Raw genomic sequence first — 15,504 nt, forward strand, 5'->3', positions numbered from 1 at the left:
TCCTTTCAATTACTTTTGCCTTTTTCTCTTCCCAGTTAAAGCTCGTGGAGATTTTGTAGCATAAAACAGTGGTTCTCAAAATGTGGTCCCTGGGTCAGCAACATCTGTATCACCTGGGAACATTTTAGAAATGCTAATTCATGGGTCCAATCCCAAAGTAAGGGAATCAGGAACTCTGGGAGGAGGTCCAACGATCTGTATTTTAATAAGCCTTGTAGTTGGGACTGATGTCCACTCAGGTTTGAGAACTGCTGGTGTAGAGTTGTTGTTTTTTCATGTTGGCTCCATAGCCGGTGAGGTAATCCACCGCTTAGTACTGTGATTTCACACAGGAAGAATGACTCCCTTAGAAAAATTATTTTCCTATATCTAGTCACTCAAAAACTGTGTTGAATATGTGCTATCTGCCAGGCACTGTGGACACTGCAGTGAACAAATCTGACCCCGTCGATCCCCAAAATGCCTATATATTTGCTATTTAAAATTATGCTCTGGAAGTGACTCCCAGGGGACCTGAGTGTTGGTTAGAGAATCACGGAGGTGTGCCTGAAGAAATGACATTTAAACCAAGAAAGAGTGACCAGGAGTTAATCTGGTGATGGGCACAGGGGATAATGTGAAGACATTCTAAGCCCTAAAAGGGACAGGCCTGGGCACTTTCAGGGAATTAAAGACAGGCCAGCATGCAGAGGTCATCGTTAACGATGAGTATTGAAGCTGGAGAGGCAGAGCTGATAGATAGATCATGCGGGACTTGCAAATCATCTTAAAGATTTTGAATTTGTCACTGAAGGCAATTAAAAGGTCATTGAAAAATCTCAAGCAGGAGCTGACGTGATCTAATTCACACTTTTTCTAAACGTAATTCTTTTTTTTTCCCCTATAAAAAGGCAAAGCTTTCCCCACTACACACCTATGGGTGCAGTAGCACGATGCTTTAAATTTCCTGTAAGTGGTTGGCTAATAGAGAAACTTTCTCTGAATAAGCTTTGATGAGGGTGGGAAAGAACACAGCGTGTCTGTGGGGGGACTGCATGCCAGGAGCAGAGAAGGAGGAAGGGCTCTGGGGCTTCTTCTGCTTTGTGGTGTGGCTGAGACTGGTCCTGCCTCTGCATGTCTGAGGCAGTAGGAGTGTGAGCTCACAGGCAATTACTGCTTCTCCCATGGGTCAGCTTCCTCCCCTTTACACAGGAGACTCTGGTGTTCAGGCCGTGTCCATCTGGAGGCTTTCCCCCCTTATATTTAAAGATTTCATTCACTTTCCACACATTGCAGTCACTTCTCTGAGAATGACACACAAATCTGTATGTCCTCCCTGGCCTTGAGAAGATTTTCATTTTTAATCTCTTTGTGCTATTGCCTTGTGCTAATACATCATGTTAATGACAATTGCAAATATACAATTGCTTCGTGTTGCTCTGTGTATAGCTCACTAATGCTTGAAAAATCACACAGACCCAGCCCTGACTGCTGTCCAGCGTTTCAGTGACAAGTCTCATATTGTTGGCTGGACAGCTGACCCTTGAATGTCATTGCAACCACTAACAGCCTCTGTAATTGAATCACCTTGTCTTTCCCAAACCAACTTGCTTCTGCCCTTGTCAGCAACATCAGCATTTACTCTCTCCCAAGTTCCAAGGCTTGGAGTCATCCTTGACTCCTTTGTCTTATGCTCTCACCAATTCCAAACACTAAGATTGTTCCTAGTCACCTGGCGGAATGCCGGTATGCAAGTGTCCCCCCCTTTCATTACCCTTTATCATCCTAGTCCTACTTTTCTCAAAGCAGGATACTTCCACCACATCACGACTCGTTCTCCTAAATCTAGGCTCCTTTCCCAGGACATGCTCAGAAGAACACTGTGACTACTCTGTATGTGTTATTCTTCATCAACTTTATTTTATTTATTAATAGCAAATACTCCGTATTATTATTTTTTGCATTGGAACATTGTTTCTTTCTTAAAGGATTATTATTATTTAAGACAGACTCATGAAACTTCTTTGGTTGAAGATGGGCTAAAAGGAATACAATCCCCTTGATCTGTCCTCAACTTTCAAATCAGCCTCTTGGTACCAAGAGGCTCATTGAGGCAATTTGAAAATAAGGATGTACAGAATAAACTCCTTGGAAGGATATGCATGTTTTGTTTACAATGCCTTTTTTAAAAAATTAGTTGTTATCAGTCTACACATACCTTTCAACCTAATCACACACATTCACACAAAATTCTTAAGTGCACTGTGCCATTCCCACATCCCTGTCTGGGCTCATGGCATTTCCCCTGCCTGAGAGCCTGCGTTGCCATCCATGCATGTTTGCCAATCTAAATTCTACTCTCCTCAGTCCCAATCCTACTTTTTAAGGTTCGCAGAGTGTTCCAGCTCTCAGCAATTTTTCTTTATTCAAAATCCTACAGTATTCCTCTTTTTAAATTCACCCTGTTCTATATCTTAAACTTTCATATTTTCGGGTGTGCATTCAATTTCTCCCACTAGGTAACAGGCCACTTAAGGCAAGAATCAAGTCTTGTCGCTATTTATCCTGGGTATTTGGTACAATATGCTGCCCTTAGTATTTGCTTAGTGGGCATATTTTGATGGTAACTCACAGCAAGAAATACTAACAATAGGCCCATCAATCTCTCTTTCATTAATAGAAGTCTAAGTTAAACGTCCTGTCTTTTGAAAATGTTCCCCCAGAGCAGTGCTGTTCAGTTGGGAAAAACAGCCATTCTGACTTTAATTGCAAGCATTACGTTTTTCTCCAATTACCATTAATCCTACAACTAGCTTCTTCGACTGTTTTTCATTAAATTACGTTGGGAGTAAATTTGGGGAATGACAACAGCTGGTTGAGACTAGAAACAGTATTTTATTCCATCCCCCAACATTTTAGCTAAGCCACACTTAAATTATATTCAGAAGATTACAGGAAACTTACATTAATATGTAAATCAAATGGTGTCACCTCTCTTTTAAATCCCTTAGCACATCTTAAGTGGCCCTCTCCACCTCTGCGTCCTAGTGTCCGCCACCCATCCCCCTCACTCACCACACCCTGGCCACAACAGCCAGCTTTCAGTTCCCTGAATTGCTAAACTTGTTCTCTCCTCCTGGCTGCATGTAGTGGCACTCTGCCTGGGTGGCTCTCCCTGTTTCTTTCCTTGATCAATTCCTGTCATCCTTTGAGCCTCAGTCAGCTTGTCACTTCCTTAAGAGAGTTCTTCTCCCATCTCCCAGAATAAGGAAAGCTTCCTTGTTATGTGTTTTCATATTCCTTTCATATTTGTAATTATACATTAACTATACAATAGTTTTGTGTCCCTTAACCTAACCAGACTATAAGCTCTAAGAAGTCAGAAAGTATACAAATGGTATGCATTGTAATATTTTCAATGCCTAGAATAAAATTTGAGGCACACCAGATGCTTAAATAAATGAATGAGCATTTTATGAATGACTACCTCCCAAAACTCGCAGAGAAGCAAACCATCTCATATTATTTACATCCAGAGTTCAACTGTTCTCTTGTTCCACCCTGAATGGACATAGACAGCATTCTCTGAATCACCTGATTCATATAAAACACACATACATGTTTTATACAGTAATTTTAACTTTCCGAAAAACAAGCCCAAACAATCAAGCATTATGCAACAAAAAATTCACTTGCTCCCTAACAGAATTCAACCAACTTTAATGATTGGGTATAATATGAAAATGTAAAAATACGTGTTGTGTTTAAATGGTCTCATGTGTGAAAAACAGCATGGGTATTCCTATAATTTTTTTTAACATTAAGTTATTTTGAAAATGTGTGCAGTTGGGTAAAAAGTGCAAGACATTAGTCTTATAGCTCTGAGCTGTCTACATGTGGAAACCTTTTAGTATGTGATGACCACAACATGAATGTCATCCCCTTCCCTGAAGGCTCCAGCAACCCCACTGATACATCCAGGACCCGTCTGTGTTCTTTCAGACTTGAATAACCCTGCTGAGTAAGACAACTGGAGAACAAATTAGCACCAACTGCAGAAGAGATTTTTCTGATACAAAAATCTGACCTTAAAACCCCCAAGCCTTGAATAGCTTTATGTCAGGGTGTTAACAGTTCATGAAATTTACATTGAAGAGGCCAAGATTTCATACACTCTCACTCATCTCTCCTCCACCACTGCTGTCTTAACTAGAATGGGTATAAGACTCAATTGGTTTGTCATTCCCTTTACCAGAGTAAATTATTATTGAATTAAAAGAAGGGGAAAGGAGAAATTTAATTCCATTCTGCAACAGTTTTCAAATCCATGGATATGTCCACATTGTTTTACTCAGACCCACCCCTTCTCATTTTATCACCTTATATCCAACCAGACAAATAATGGTATGAATAAATGCCATGTTTTAACTCACTCCTAACTCACAGCAAAAAGAAATACATTTGGATGGCATCAAATCTTTCTCTATAGTGACTGACCTGCATATTTTTACATTATCAGAAGCATCGTAGGAGGCAGGAGGCTTCTGAACAGAGTTATTCACCTGGAACCTTATACCATCCACATACTTCCTGCCTTCTGTAACTGCCAATATTTCAGGGCTGGAATCTGTCTCTTAAAATCTTCTCTTGATTGGTTCATTCTGCCTAAAACTATGCAAGAGCTGTGGGTCCCTGTGTTGGTATCTGCCTTTGCTTTCTTCATGGTTCCTTGAGGACCTCTTAATCACAAAGGAGCCTCTAGGCAGGGAAAGACTGTATGTACCCTTGGTGCCATGTGCCTTTTCCTCTGCAGAGATTTAAGGAGCAACTCTCCCATTTGATCAGCTCTTGTTGCTTTTCATTTTTGGATCCCAAATCTACCAGATCAATTCTATTAGGAGAAGAAGACCCATCCAAGTTTCCACATGATTTATTATTATTTCTTCTTCTTCGTGACAGTGGGAATTTAACTTGGGCTCTTCTTTCTGCCTGAATCCAATGACTCTCATCTATGGAACATGAATCTGAAGAATCTGTGTGAAGCTCACTCCCTCTGGGGCTTGAGATTTGGAGGTTAAAATCATTTCTTCTTCCTTTTATTGGCTCTCCTGTATGCTCATATCTCTCAGAGGACCTTCTCCTCCTCGCAGGCCTTTGTTTTACTGATTTCTTACCAAAGTCCTTCCTAGCAGGGCTCAGCACCATGAGAGGGGTGCCCTGCTCAAATGCATCTTCTGACATATCATGCAAGATGGCAGATCAAGACAAAGCAGCAGGCAAAGGATGGGAAATGGGAATGGAGAGGAAAGCCACGGGGAAACAGAGAGAGAAAATGATGAAAATGATAGCATGGACCAGAAGTTGGTAAATAAAGATCAAATGAAGAAAATATACTAAAGGAAAAAAGTAAAATTAAGCCAGTATAAATCACCCATGGACAATGTAAGGCAGAAGCAAGAGCCACATAGTCTCCGAATATAAAACAAGAATACAAAACTACTCAAAAAAATATTAAGTGAGATTGTTTGCTGAGCACTTACCTGCAGATGTCCTGAGTGGACGGACAGACAGACAACCTTGACTGGCTCCTGGGAGCTGTCCCTGTTGTTGGGCTGCTTGCCTGGAGAAACAAGTTAGATAATTTGGCATCTTGGTTAAGGTAATACATGGTCGATATTTTGCTTTTTTTCCACATATTGAAAAAATTACAACAAATGTGGCTGCCGGTCATGTTGCTTATAACACAGCTCACAGAATGTAGGAAGTCAGACGTTCGTTTTGCAAAAGTAAAACTTTTTTGAGGAACTTGAAACAGCTGAGATGCTGCACCACTCTGCTGTTGCTTCATTTATGAGAGAGGAAGATGAATCTACAGTTTCTATTCTACTTACTGTAAACATTTGAGTGGAATGGCTCAATTTGCATTGGGAACAAATGGGAAACAGTTGAATATTTTATGATATAAAGGGCATAAAGGCTATTATGTGATAAGGATGATAATAATCTGGGAAGCCGAAATAATCACATAGCCATTAGATTGCTAGATGGTACCTGGAGTTCACTTTATGTCACATCAAGGCTCCATGATATAATATATTTGAAAATAGTTTGTAATATGTAAACGCTTACAGTTAGTACTATTTCATCATTGAAATAAAATCTATCCATTGTAATGTTATTGACCTTGCACGTCTTTTAACCCTGTGACTATACTGAGCCTTAGAATAAGAGCACGGAATAATTCAGATTGGTGGCACAAAATTGAGTATATTTCACTAAGCTCCTACCTGTGCATCACAACATTTTCTTTACTCTATTTGACTTCTTTAACCCATTGTACTTGATACAGATGATGATAGATCAAAAGCCAGAATGCATTGAGAATTTACTGTGTACCAGGGCACTGTGCGATGACATTATCTACTGTCACTTTAATCCTTATGGTAACCTCATGAGAGGGAAATAATAATAACAGTTTTGAGTGACTTTATGTGCCAATCACTGTTCTAAGTGATTTTCCTCTGTTCACTCATTAACACTCACAAGAAATGCATGTGGGAAATACTGTCATTATTTCACGTTACAGATGGAGAAACTGAGAATTTGGTGCCGTTTCCTACTAGTAGATGTTAGAGCAGAGGTTTGGATGAGGAGTCTTGCTCCTTCTTCTGGTCTCTAACCCCTTAGTGGTACACTTCTCCACCTTTACACAGGAGGAAACCAAGGAAGTCCTAGGTCAAGACTCAGGTCAGTCTGACTGCACAGATGAAACGCACAATTTTGCCATCAAGAAAAATAACAGTAAAGTTAGAAAAATTAATCCCAAAGTAGTTCTAAACATTCCCATATTTGAGATACACATACCTTTTGGGATCCAGAGAAAGAGAAACTAATGCTAACTATAATGTAATAGATACAATGGTGAGCTCTGAGAATAAAGGAAGAGTTGGCATCCAGAAGGGGCTTCCTGTTTAATGGAGAAGAGATGGAAAGGAACAGGCAATGGTAATAGTCTAGTATATCCTGGTAGATTCTAGTAATAGGAGTTCTGGTGAAAGGAGGGCACCTAACGTAGAACAGAACAGAGATTTAAAATAAGTGTCCCAGAGGAAATGACACCTGACCTCAAAAGAGTGAGTGTGACTAAAGTGGGGTTGGGCAGTCCAGACAGGGAGAAGGATGTGGAAGAGCACAGACTAGAGTGAATGTGGCTTGTTCGGGAACCACAGAAAGTTTTGTAAGAACTATAGGGAAGGTGTTGAATGAAATAAGAGGTAATACAAAGTCAGGATAAAGGAGGATACAGAGGTCCTGTATGCCACACTGGAATGTGTGGGTTGTATCCTCAGATAAATGGAAAGTCATTGACAGATATTCAGCAGCAAATGGAAATGATTAAATTTGGGCACTAGAAAGCTCACTTTGACAGCTGAGAATTAGAAGGTCCAGGCTCACAGTAAGCAGGAAGAAGAATTAGGATTCAATATATCCAGGATACAGTGGTGATTGAAAGGTGGCATAATTTAAGAAGTACAATCCCAACTGGCTGTTTTATGTTTAAATATGATAACTATTCTTGAAAGATCAGCTGAAAAAAGTAACACAGGGAAAGAACTAGGGAAATTCTTTAATAAAAGCTAAGTGGAATCATAGATTAAAGTACTTTTACCAGATAGCAAGACAGAATAATATGTGGGTGGCAAAGAAAAAAGACACATCATTAGAATAGAAATCTATCATCTATCATCTATTTATCTTACGTGTATCTATCTAATCTATCTAAAGTTGCATTTCAAAACAGTGGGAAAAGAGTAGGTTATTACATAAATAGCATGGGGAAAAAGGACCAGTCATTTGGAAAAATGTAAAGCTAGATTCCTTCTTCACTATCTACACTAAAGTTTAGGTGTATGAAAGACTTAACTGTAGTAAAATAAAAGCATGAAAATATGAGAAGAACACATAACTGAATATGTTTATAATATTGTGGAAGGGAATCCCTTTATTAGGATGAAATAAAACAACAACAAAAATAACATAGGAAAAGACAGATAAGCATGATATTAAAAAAAAACAACTTCTAATTTATAAAAAAGAAACACATATACTCACATATCAACACTATCCCAGAAAAAATTTCAAAGCCATAAGTAATGCCATATTCCTAACATATATAATGGCCAAACAGCTAATTTCTCTAGTATTCAGAGATATTTTACAAATCAAGGAAGAAAAGTTGATTAATCTTTGAGAAAAATGAGTAAAACACAGAGACAGGTAGTTCACAGAGAAGAAATTACACATGGCCAAAAGCCACATATAAAAAAAGACACAAAATCTCAAGCAAAAAAAACAAAACAAAATGCAAATTCAGTTGGAAACGGTATTTATTTTCACTTATTAGGACAGCATATTTAAAAAGATTGATTATACCCAGTGTACTGAGGTGAGGAAAACCAAGCATCATGATATATTTTGGAAGTACGTAATTGTAAATTGGCACAACTTGTTGGAGGGCAATTTGGTAAACTCTATTAAAACAAAAAATGTCTATGCTATGCCAGTCAGAAATTCTACTTACAAGAATCAGTTTTGCTAAAACACTTGCACAATTGCCCAAAGATATTTTCATTATAACAAGAATGTTCATTATAGCATTGTTTGTAATAATGAGAAATTGAAAACAACTCAAATGTTCAGTTATTTACAATGAAATACATAAGCCATTAAAAGGAATGAGATATACTACATACGTGCACACACAAACTCACACCCATATTTATAGGATATATTTTTATGTAAAAAGTCAATTTAAGCAAAGCAATTCAAAATTTTAGGTAGTATGATCCCATTTGGGTAAATAAAGCTTTCATGATGTATGTTATCATATGAATAGGACACATCTGGAGAAGTATATGTTCAACCATTAACAGTGATTATCTTTGTGAGGCGGGATTATAAAAAATGTTTATTTTTCAGGTTATATAGTTCTGTAATATTTAAAATCTTTAATTTTAATAAAAGGGAAAATAACTTCTTAATCATATTAATGCTGATGGGATAAATAACAACTGTTAATATTAATAATCAATATTTGTGTGGGGGAGGGGTTTCCTTCAATATTTAGTGATAAAGTCATTGCTTCTTTAGCCTCTTTGAGCTGCACTTCTCTCCTTCAATTAAATATAGTCATTATGACATCTACATAAAAGGATTGTTGGAGGGTAACATGGAATCATCGATCAGGGAAGTGCTTTGTAGAGCGTCCAAGGGTTGTAATAGGACACTGATCTTGAAATATTAGGATTCTTTTTACTCATTGTCAGAAAATCATGTTTTCTCCTCAAAAATGGGCTCAATGGTGTCCCCTCATTCAGAGAGAAGACACATAACAGACTTAACTCAATGATTCTCAATCCTGGCTAAAAATTAGAATCACTGGGGAGGTTTTTTTAAGAAATACCTCTCCCTGGGTCTAATTTTAAAATCCAAGGAATGGGACTTAGGGCACAGACCCTGCCCGTCAGTATTCTTAAAAGCTGCCCCAGTGACTCAATGTGCATCCAAAGTTAAGAACCACTGGATAAGGTCAAAGGGGACAATGTCCTCCTTCAAATTCACATTAGTTTTTTTTTTTTTTTTCTTCTGAGGCTCCAGTGATAATATTCCTGAAAGCCTGTTTCTTTTTTTTAATAAAGTGTTTTCTAAATCCCCAAATCTCAATTGTATGTATCTAGAAGAGACCTTGGACTTCTCTGGTCATAATTTTACCATACCCGATAGCAGAGGAAGATGAGGAGTAAGACATGGTAGAAGTGATGAGGCAGATGGACCTGAGGCAGTTCTCCATTCCCACAGCCTGGTGTGGGTGAGGGAATCCACAGGTCTCCTCATGCTTTTGTGAGTGTGTGAAAGACAAATGAGATTGTTAGCCTGGGGGAGTAAGCAAGGGTCACCAGAGTTAAAGTTAACATGACTTTATAACAGAGGGCCACAGAAAAGACTACCCAGGCAAGAGGCATGGCAAGACCAATGAAAACCCAAATGCACTGGAAGGTAAGAGACCAGTTTAACTGGAACCAAGAGCTAATTACCAGGTTCAACAGCCAGGGGATGGTGCTTTAGCAACAGTTCTGGTAAAAACCTGCAGTACAGAATTCTAAATAGAGGTCCCTGCCCCAGAGTATCCCGAAAATTGAAGCAAATGGGAAGAACCCTTGAAAGACTGAATGTGCTTAAGTTCTGAACTGATAGAGACTGAGGCCTTGTTTTGATTAAAAAAAAAAAAAAAAAAAAAGGAGAAAAATATTTCCCATGTCAGCGGTAAAGAGGGTTTAAGAGGAAGGTAAGGAAACTCAGATTACTTTTAGAAATTCACATGCTTCCCTCCACTACATTTTGCAAAATTTATGGCACTACCTGCTGAGGGCCATGTGGGATTGCTAAGAAACCCTGTGTAACGAGCACCCATCCCATTGGCTGAGTGCAAAATCTAGATATAGAAGAAAATGATCTTGAAGCTAAGTGTGTAATTCAGTGGATTAAAAGTGGTGCATAAAGGAAGACACAAGCCAGATGGCAAAAAGTATAAAAGAGTGGTATTTGGGTAAGTTGTCTTAATGCTCCTTTGGGCACAGAAAGTTTTGGAAGGCACGGGATATCTTTTCAAAAAGGGAAAGCCCAATCCACCTTTGGCAATTCACATCACTGGGGAAGTCTTAGAGCAAGGCCAGATTCTTTGGTCAGGTCAAGAAAAGAAGCTGCAACTAAAGGCGCAGAATCACACCTGCCTTGAGACGTTCTAGAAGGCCAGCAAATGGAGATGCACTCGTCTGCAGAAGCCGAGCAGAGCCAACAGAAGCCAAGCAGAGCCAGCCTACATGTCCTATTGGAATGGACAGTTGAAAACACAGATGGGACAGTGATTGTCAGAAGGGAAGGCATGGCAGAAAATTTGGTTTGTATTAGCAGCTCATGTCCCCTCCCACTTCTCAAAAGCCATTCACTCCTATTGATATAGATCAAATCCAAGATAAGCTTTGGCAGCTGTCTAGATAGAATCATTGGGACTAGGAGATATTAAGGCTAGTTCTGAGAGCAAGGACTACTCTTAGGGGAATAAATAGGAACCATTCTGTGAAGGCGTTGAGGTCCCATCATAGTGCCTAGGCTCCATAGTAAAATGGAGGCATTCTGGGAGCTGGATAGACAAACAGGTTTAGGCAGTTGTCTCTGGTACCCTGCATCACACCCCTTCAGTCCACTTCTGATAGCTGCAGCTATCAGATTTGGTGAACAATTCCTCGTGAGTGCCAACTGACCTCATGGTGACAATGTCCCACCTCAAGTGAGTACCACTTAGTTTCTACTTTCTAGTCCTAATTCCATCGGAAGACTGTGGCCTTGCACAAGCTTGAATATAAGGGGGTTAATACCTCTAGGAGCAACTCTCAAAAAAAGGGGGGGGCAGGAGGTTGTGGATAAACGATCCATTAGTCCTTCAGGTAGAAAATTCTGACAGACATTTTGGGCATTTCTTAGGAGTCCCATTAGAACCAAGCCCCTATAACTGAATTCAAATTGCACCCTTAAGTTGACTTTCCTTCCATCTTTGTCTCATGTTCCCTAAATCCCTCCTTTATGATTTCTGAGATGACTTCTGAAATACACCACCTGCATCGCAAGTCTTGTCACCAGTAGTTTTTTGAGGGGAATTCAAACTGAGGGAAAGCTGGTATATGAGATAGTTCTAGAAAGCAAACACACTCATGGTCTGACATAATAGGGAACCCTTTGCTGGGAGTAAGTGGTGTGGTGATAATGCCTAGAGAGCAGCAGCATCACAATTAGTGGACGGCTGAGGTCGACAGGGAGGCATGCAGTAGCTCTAGCATTTGTACAGTAAGGGCCAATGATAATGATAAAGATATGCAGTTGCCTGGCTTGGTTAACTGTCTTGGAAGCTTCTATGAAAGAGAATGGCAAGTTCAGCTTGGCCAAATATCAATCAAGGGCACTCTGTGAAAGCCTGTATACAACTATACCCCAAAGCATAGAGATGTTACCCCTAGGCAGCCCTCAACCAAAAGGAGACAACAGCCAGAGGATAAATGCACTACCCCCTAGTCTTTCAGGTAGTCAATTCTTGGAGACATTCTTTGCATTTCATAGGTGATCTTGGTGGAATCAGCCCCATTTGACACATCAGTGATCTCCACTACACCCTCCTATTGGCTCCTCCTGTTTTTCCTCTCTCACTCCCCTTCTCCCTCACTCCTGCTGCCTAGGGAACAATTCCCAAATAAACTACCCATACAAGTCCTTGTCCCAGGTTATGCTTTTGTAAGAACATAAACTCAGTCACTGGAAGTGTAGAGTGGGCTAATTCGTCTCGCATAAATTCGTTGCCTGTTGCCATGCAGTGGTCATGCTGGCCTGGACTGTCTCCCACGTCCCTGTAGTTGTATGGATTCCCCTTCACCTGAGTCCTCTAGTTGCAGGTCTGATGCCTAACCTAAATTCCACTGCCAGAACATCAAGTTCCAGATCTTGGCCTTCCCTCAACCTGAGGCAGTTAACTGTCCAGAGAGAAGAAAGTCTTCTTACAGTTCTCACTGCCACCCTTTTTCCCCCCCTCCATTTTGATCTGTATTCTACAGACATTTATCTTCCTAAGGTATAGCTCTAGTCATTTCATTTGCCTTATCAAAAGGCTTCAATGGTTTCTGACTACCAAATAAATTAAGTATCCCATCTACTTTTCTGGTATTAACTTTAGTCACTTCTAATTCCTGGGTTCCACCAAAACCTAGCTTATTTGTTATTATCAAATATATCACATACTTCATTTCTATGCTTTTGTCTATAAAGAAAACAACAAGAGAAAAGGCTTGAAATTTTCCTTAAGGCCCGGTTAATTTCTCCAATTTTATACACAGCCATTTTCCTTTGAACTCCAGGATCCCTTTTTGACGTCTCTTATGGAATCAATTACTCTTGCTCTAGCATTTATTTTATCATCCATATTCTTGTCTAACCATGTCCAAACTGCCACAATATCCTACAGTTAATCTTTTTTGCTTCCCTACCAGATTGAGAGGCTAGCCATGCCACACTAATTTTGGAAACCTTTATAGTGCCTTGTATGTAGCAGGTAGCTAATAAAGGGTTGTGGGGGTTGAATTGAGCTTGATAACAGTTGAATTGAGTTGAACTGAACTTGGTAATATTTAGACTGAGTTGAATTGATCTTGGTAAATCCTGTCCTGATTGCAATAGAGATAAACATGACAATCATATCCAGTGAACCAAGATGAAAGAACTCGGTCCTCTGTAAAAGAGGTAGTTCTGCTCTGTTCCAAAAGAAATGAAATGAGGCCAAACTTTATATAATTCTTGAGACCCTATCCTTGGACTTTGGGGTTAAAAAGCACATCAAATTAAAGATGCATCTTCTATTTTCTTTGAAAGATAGGGATTCCTATTTAGCAAGTGACAACTGTATTGTGTAGAGAAGAGTGTATCTTTCAACAATATTTAAGCTGTCAGGGTCTTTTTCAAAAGAAAACATAGTAATCGAGAATAAAAGCGAATTAAAATCTTTTAAATGCATGGCCCTATTCAGCAGCAATGAATTGTTTTAATTTGCTAGTTGGTACATTATGAGAGCTTGGTAATTTGTTCATCCCTTTAATAGGTGTATGATTGAAATGCAGTTGGAATGGGGAAAATAACAATTGGCTGGATGAGCAGAATAATATGTTCTTTGAAATGAAGCATTCTTTGTAATGGATGTTTATTTCAGATGATTACATTGTACAGTGCATTCAAATGGGAAAAACAAACAGGAGGCCAGCTGCACTAATTTTATCAAAGTTATTTATATCAGCCATATAATTAAAGGCAGTAATTTCAAATTAGGTTTTCTGAGAATCCATTTATAGGCAACACAAGGCAACTTGTCTCTATGGCATCTCGGCACTGACTGTGCTCTGGGGGCAATGTTAACTATTGCCAATTGGCCTTGGCATTTTGAAAATTAATTATTGTTTTCGAAAGATGCTAAAGCTGTTGCCTCCTGCTGCCCTAACCAGTTTAGATCCACTCTACTAGGAGAGCTTGATATATAATTTATGGAGGTGACAGAGAATAATCATGCATAGTCATTTACAAATGGATTCTCTTATTTACTAATACATTAATGATACTCTATGAAGAATGACTCTAGAACTTCAGATGGGAAATGATGTTGCAGACGCTTCTTTTTTAAAGTCTCCATTAATTTCAACAGTAGTTCATGAATAACATGTTGAAGAATTAAGTATTAGATGAAATATTAAACTGGCTCTAGGGAACAGAAAGAGGCCTGACACTTTCTAAAAGACCCTTTTTGGTGGTGGAAATGATATTTAATGGCTAAATCAATTGAGAGAACATACTAATGCAATCTCAGGCTAGGGGGAATTTCATAAAGGTGACCTCGTCTGAACCCCATCTGATATTATTATTACATTTATAACACTCTCAGTAGGTAATCAGTCCATCCCTGCTAGGTCAGTAGCAGAATTCACTATCTCCTGAGAACATCCCTTGCATTTCTCTAATTGTATCACCTAACTGTTTTGTCGTAGTATCACATTGAAGTCAGTTTCTCTATGGTTTTCAGCACTCATTCTAATTTTCCCCTCCAAAACCACACAAAATTTGCTTTATCTCTTTGTCTTTCTTTTATACCAGGGCCCTTTACTACTTATGGATCCTCACATATCCTGTATTCTTGCAACCTATCCATCATTCTGGAATATATATATATATATATATATATATATATATATATATATATATGCAATTTTATGTGAAAGTTTGAAGTATACATTTGGGGCAGAGAATAATTAAGTTCATTGGAAATATATGATGCCTGTGATAAATCTCTAAAGAAAGATTTTAGACAATGACGGGATGTCAATGTCAGGTTAAGTAGTATTCTACATTATCTGATATATATTCAGTAAAGGCACTGATTAGGAGATAAGGATGATGACAAGTGTCCTTAAAAGAGGTTTGTCTATTGAAAAATTAAGTTTAAAAAATTCCATTTATAATAGCATCAAAACCATAAAATACATACAAATTAACCAATGGGGCAGAATAGAGAGTCCAGAAATAGATTCACAAATATTATCAATTGATTTACAACAAAGGTGCCAGGGCAATTCAATGAGGAAAAGAACATCTTTCAAACAAATGGTGCTGGAATAAATGGATATCCACGTGGAAGAAAATGAACCTCAATCCTTACCTACAACATATTAAAAATTACTTAGAATGATTCATTCAAAACAAAAAAGCTGAAACTATACAATTCAGAGAAGAAAGAAAATCTTTGTGATTTCAAAGTAGGAAAAGATTTTCTAGATGAGATACAAAAAGCACAAATCATAAAATAAATTGTTGGTAAACTAGATTTTATATGTTAAATACTTTTGCTCTTAGAAAGGCATTATAAAGAAAGAGAACATGCAAGTT

The 15,504-nt window shown here is 38.6% G+C and overlaps 1 protein-coding gene across 13 annotated transcripts in view; it reads right to left on the reverse strand.

Moving 5' to 3' along the window:
- MARCHF1 (membrane associated ring-CH-type finger 1) overlaps positions 1 to 15,504 on the reverse strand; it is a 639,638-nt gene that overhangs the window by 74,450 nt on the left and 549,684 nt on the right. For 12 of the 13 annotated variants that reach the window (XM_074337794.2, XM_074337792.2, XM_019737038.3 and 9 more), the window contains one exon: positions 5,520 to 5,599. In XM_074337794.2, coding sequence (XP_074193895.1) covers positions 5,520 to 5,599 — 80 coding nt within the window. Of the gene's footprint in view, positions 1 to 5,519; positions 5,828 to 15,504 lie in introns of those variants that run through there. The other variant, XM_088792357.1, reaches the window with a different exon arrangement.

This window comes from Rhinolophus sinicus, chromosome 15 (genome assembly GCF_057876585.1).
Source record: "Rhinolophus sinicus isolate RSI-liver-muscle chromosome 15, RSI-T2T, whole genome shotgun sequence".
In the NCBI taxonomy this organism is placed as follows: domain Eukaryota; kingdom Metazoa; phylum Chordata; class Mammalia; order Chiroptera; family Rhinolophidae; genus Rhinolophus; species Rhinolophus sinicus.